The sequence below is a fragment of the Aegilops tauschii genome, chromosome 6 (genome assembly GCF_002575655.3).
Source record: "Aegilops tauschii subsp. strangulata cultivar AL8/78 chromosome 6, Aet v6.0, whole genome shotgun sequence".
NCBI classification, from domain to species: Eukaryota; Viridiplantae; Streptophyta; class Magnoliopsida; order Poales; family Poaceae; genus Aegilops; species Aegilops tauschii.
The window spans coordinates 490,520,237-490,524,008 of record NC_053040.3 but is presented as its reverse complement, the minus strand read 5'-3'; the positions used below and the strand labels follow the sequence as shown (position 1 = coordinate 490,524,008).

Sequence of the window (3,772 nt, the reverse complement as noted above, 5' to 3'; positions counted from 1 at the left end):
TGCAAGTAAATTGCGCTTCCAGGCTAGATTGATGAAAGTATATTCCACGCCAAAATGCACTTAGGCTAAAGTGAACATAAGAAAATGCACTAGACCGACCACCCCTTGGCTCAAGATGCTGCTCATGCATAGTATAGCAGAAGAGCACAACTGAGAACAGAGTTTCTTCGAACGAAGATGAGCATGCAGGCGGACAATTTGCGAGAGTCACACATCCCTAAAATAAGAGTGCTCCTGCAATTTGACATCCACTGTGAAGTCCTCGAACTGTATGAAGCCTCCAGATTGATGCAACACATGAAGGAAACAGACCCACTCAAATCTGCTTGATAGCTCCTCTGTATAACTGGAGCTGCAGAAGCAGAGTAACCAACCAAGGCAGCGTGATAGGTTCACTGAACAACCCAACAAATATACGGAGGGCAACCATGTGTCGCCACTAACATGTTTCCTGCTTAAAGGGCAACAGCACCAAGCCAGCCATCAGCCTACTCGGTCAGCTATTGCTATCTTCGCATGACACGGAATTTTTCTCGCTTGCGGAAACGCTCGAGCAACAATTCATCGGTAGCAGCTTCTCTACGTCCAGGAGGTGGACCACCTGGATTGTTACCATCTGTTGGTTTGCCTCCAGTTTCATTAGCTTGTGAATCTTGACCTTTGTACAACTCAGGATGTTCTGCATTGTAAGCAATGGTTAAATTGAGAAGAAACATAACAAATATGTGACATCAATAACACGACACTGACTGCATTTCAACAACATAATAATAGCATTAAAATGGCATCAACAACATAATAGCATTAAAATGGCATCATTGCCACTAGATTTTCCATGGGACGTCAATTTGCAGAAGCACAGATTGTTACGCAGGCGGATTTAACCAGTAGTGCATTTTTAATGATAGGAAAATATACATTAAATCTTGCATTCGACTTTCTAAACTAATCATACCAGACTCAAAATACCAATAGCAGACACTCTCTGAAGAGTTCTGCTACAGGAACAAAACTGTCTTCTTGACACATAACATGCCGAACAATATCATATAAATATTTCATGTAAAAGTGATACATGTCCTCACTAAGAAAATAAAACTAAGGAAATGACCTTAAGCGTATACAAACCTCTTCGCAATTTTTCAGCATAATCTCTCCCACGATGGAAATAATCAGCACTGTAACTTGATGGAATGTTTGCATCTGATTTTGTTTTACCCGCAAGCCTTCTCTCTTGCAACATCTTTTTAGCTGCCTCGGTTTCTTCAATATTTCTCAATTTGTACCTATCATGTGACGATTGTTTCTGTTAGTGATGATATTCACAGAAAAATCTTTTGAGATCACCAAGATTAATTTCAGAAAGCAAGAAATATAATATATCACCAACATCGAATTATTGTAAGCAAGAAACCTGGTTACTGAAAATCCTATATCCATGAGAAATTGTCATGGACAAATTTATTAACCTAGACATTAACCACACTGTTAGGCCTTGAATATCAACAATAGCATTAGTGCAGCAGAGATATGTCTGTAGGTTTTCTGCATCCTTACACAACTTAATAGCTTCAGTTCCTATTTACTAGCATGCATCAATTTCAAAGAAGATCAATAAACTAGCCATGATAGGCTGAACTCATTGCAAAGCAATCTTGAATTGGCATTGTAGATATTACAGGGATAAAATGCATAGCACACTTAATAACACCAAACGAGATCCGAATGCATTCCTAGACTTCTGGCCGCAAGGATTTTGCTGATCATGAAAAACAAAAAATAAATTCTAAATGAACTCTAAAGAATAGGATGCTTGGAGTTCATACAAAATTAAACCTATCTAGCTAATTAAATGCTCGAAGTAGAACTGCCAGCACCCAGCAAAGAAACTTTGTCTGACAATGGACCATTGGACCGAATAGTTGGCATAGGTTATAACTGTTTCATGCACTTATCTAGAGATTTATGAACAGTAGTAAATTGCTCTCCCTCACTGATCGATATAGGCAACAATAACAAGTACACGACACTTGAGGCTTCTTTTAGGCACCTTCCCCTCTCAATCCAACATAATAACATAACTTCAGCAAGTTTTACTCTAAATAAAGACAGAAAAAGAGGGGTGCGAGCACACACTCGATGGGCAGCTGAACTTCAGCGATGCCAGTGGTCCACTGGGTTGAGCTCTCCTCCATGTTCTTCTTCCTGACCTACAAGCAAACAATACAACACCAATATCATTGCAGTCCCACAACAATCTCACCCTGAGGAGTGAATCACAGAGCTGTTCAGCTACAAACAAACCTTCAGGTGGTCCGGCACAACATAGAGCTCATCCACCTCGTCCTTATCGTCCTTGTCGTTCACCTCAATCGTCTTGCCCCTCTTCTTTAACAGCTCGTTCTCCACATACCTCAACCTTGAACGATCAGACCCAGGCTTAAGTCAGTTCTGGAAATCGGATTGGCAAGAATAAGCAGAGTCAGATGCAACAACGCACATATTGGGGTCTTCGATGGTAACAGCGGTCTCCTGCGCAAAGGTGTCCTGAAGCACGAGGTCCTCCTCGCCCGGTGCCCCTGCCCCGCTGCCACCTCGGCCCCGAGCGGAGGACGCGTCGGTGGTGGCGGAGCCGGCGGCGCCGGTGGCCACGGACGCCGCGGGGATGCCCAGCTTCCTCTCCCGGAGCTTCTGCATGTACCTGATCTCCTCCAGAGCAACGCTGCGAGGGGTGAAGGGCAGGAGGCATCAGCAAGAATCCCTAACGGGGCAAGAGAGGGGGAGCGGGAGAAGGGTACTGGCGGGTGTCCTCGTCGTCGGAGTTGTCGGCGGCGTCCGACTCGAGGCTTCGCTTGCGGAAGTTCTTCACCATGGTGAACCCGCGCCGGTGCCGGAGGGATTTGTGAGGATTCCTTGCCGGAGCGGGAGTCGCCGGCGGCGAGGGGTGGAGATTTGGAATGCTGAAGCGGATTAGGGTCGTCGTGTCGGAGTTTTTTTTTTTTAGGGGTCGTCGTGTCGGAGTTTTTTTTTTTAGGGGTCGTCGTGTCGGAGTGGACCGGTGGATAGAAGGGAGTTCGGGCCCGTTGCTACCCAAAGCCCATAGACCGGGGTGGGCTTCCTCATTTCCAAGAGGCACAACCATGTCTCTCGCGGAAGAAAAAAAACAAAAAACACATTCTTTTTTCGGTTTGTGATAGACACGCCATGCCTCTAGCGAAAGTACAACCGTGTCTCACGGATGGAAAAAAAATGGAAAACACATTTTTTTCGTTTCCGAGACACACGGTTGCGCCTCTCGTGAAAGCAAAAATCGTGTCTCTCGAAAGAGAACGCGTTTTTTTGTGCATTTTTTTTTCAAGAATTCTTTTTTTTTCCAAAAGCTAAGGAAGACTGTTGAAAAAACAAAAAGTTCAAAAATAAAAAATACTTAAAAAACTGAAAACGCGTGCGAAAAAATAAAAAAATAAAAATCTAGAGAGAGCGCCCAGAGCCCTACTCCAGAAACCTGACTCTTTGAGTGCTTGCATCTTAAAGTCTCCAAAATAGAGGATAATTCGTCCAGGGTGCACACCCACTACGACCGAACAAGCCGGCTCACTAAGGATTGTACCAGTAGTGTGGGTTTCTAGCTATTTTTTCTCAAGGTTGGTTCATTTTTAATTCTTTTTGTCTATTTTTTGGCTGATTTTTGTTCAGTATTATTTTTCTTTTCTTCTCCCTTTTCATTTTAATTTCATGAACTTTTATTTTTATAAAATTTTGAAAATTGCAA

General features: G+C 43.4%; 1 protein-coding gene across 1 annotated transcript; it reads right to left on the bottom strand.

Annotated features, from left to right (window-relative positions):
• Positions 1–3,059, bottom strand: LOC120966716 (protein COP1 SUPPRESSOR 2). The gene is made up of 6 exons (XM_073502652.1): positions 2,799–3,059; positions 2,501–2,722; positions 2,305–2,419; positions 2,137–2,210; positions 1,129–1,286; positions 1–679 (listed from the first exon to the last, which is right to left on the bottom strand). Exons 1-6 carry the CDS (start codon positions 2,870–2,872, stop codon positions 507–509), a joined length of 816 nt encoding a protein of 271 aa, XP_073358753.1. The 5' UTR covers positions 2,873–3,059; the 3' UTR covers positions 1–506.
• Between the last annotated feature and the right edge of the window lie 713 nt (positions 3,060–3,772).

Excerpts from the sequence above, each read along its gene's own strand:
- LOC120966716 (XM_073502652.1), bottom strand. The coding sequence starts at position 2,872 with ATGGTGAAGAACTTCCGCAAGCGAAGCCTCGAGTCGGACGCCGCCGAC. Across the intron at positions 2,723-2,798 it reads GACGACGAGGACACCCGCCA|CGTTGCTCTGGAGGAGATCA; the intron begins GTACCCTTCTCC and ends CACCCCTCGCAG. Across the intron at positions 2,211-2,304 it reads TTGTGCCGGACCACCTGAAG|GTCAGGAAGAAGAACATGGA; the intron begins GTTTGTTTGTAG and ends GTTTGCTTGTAG.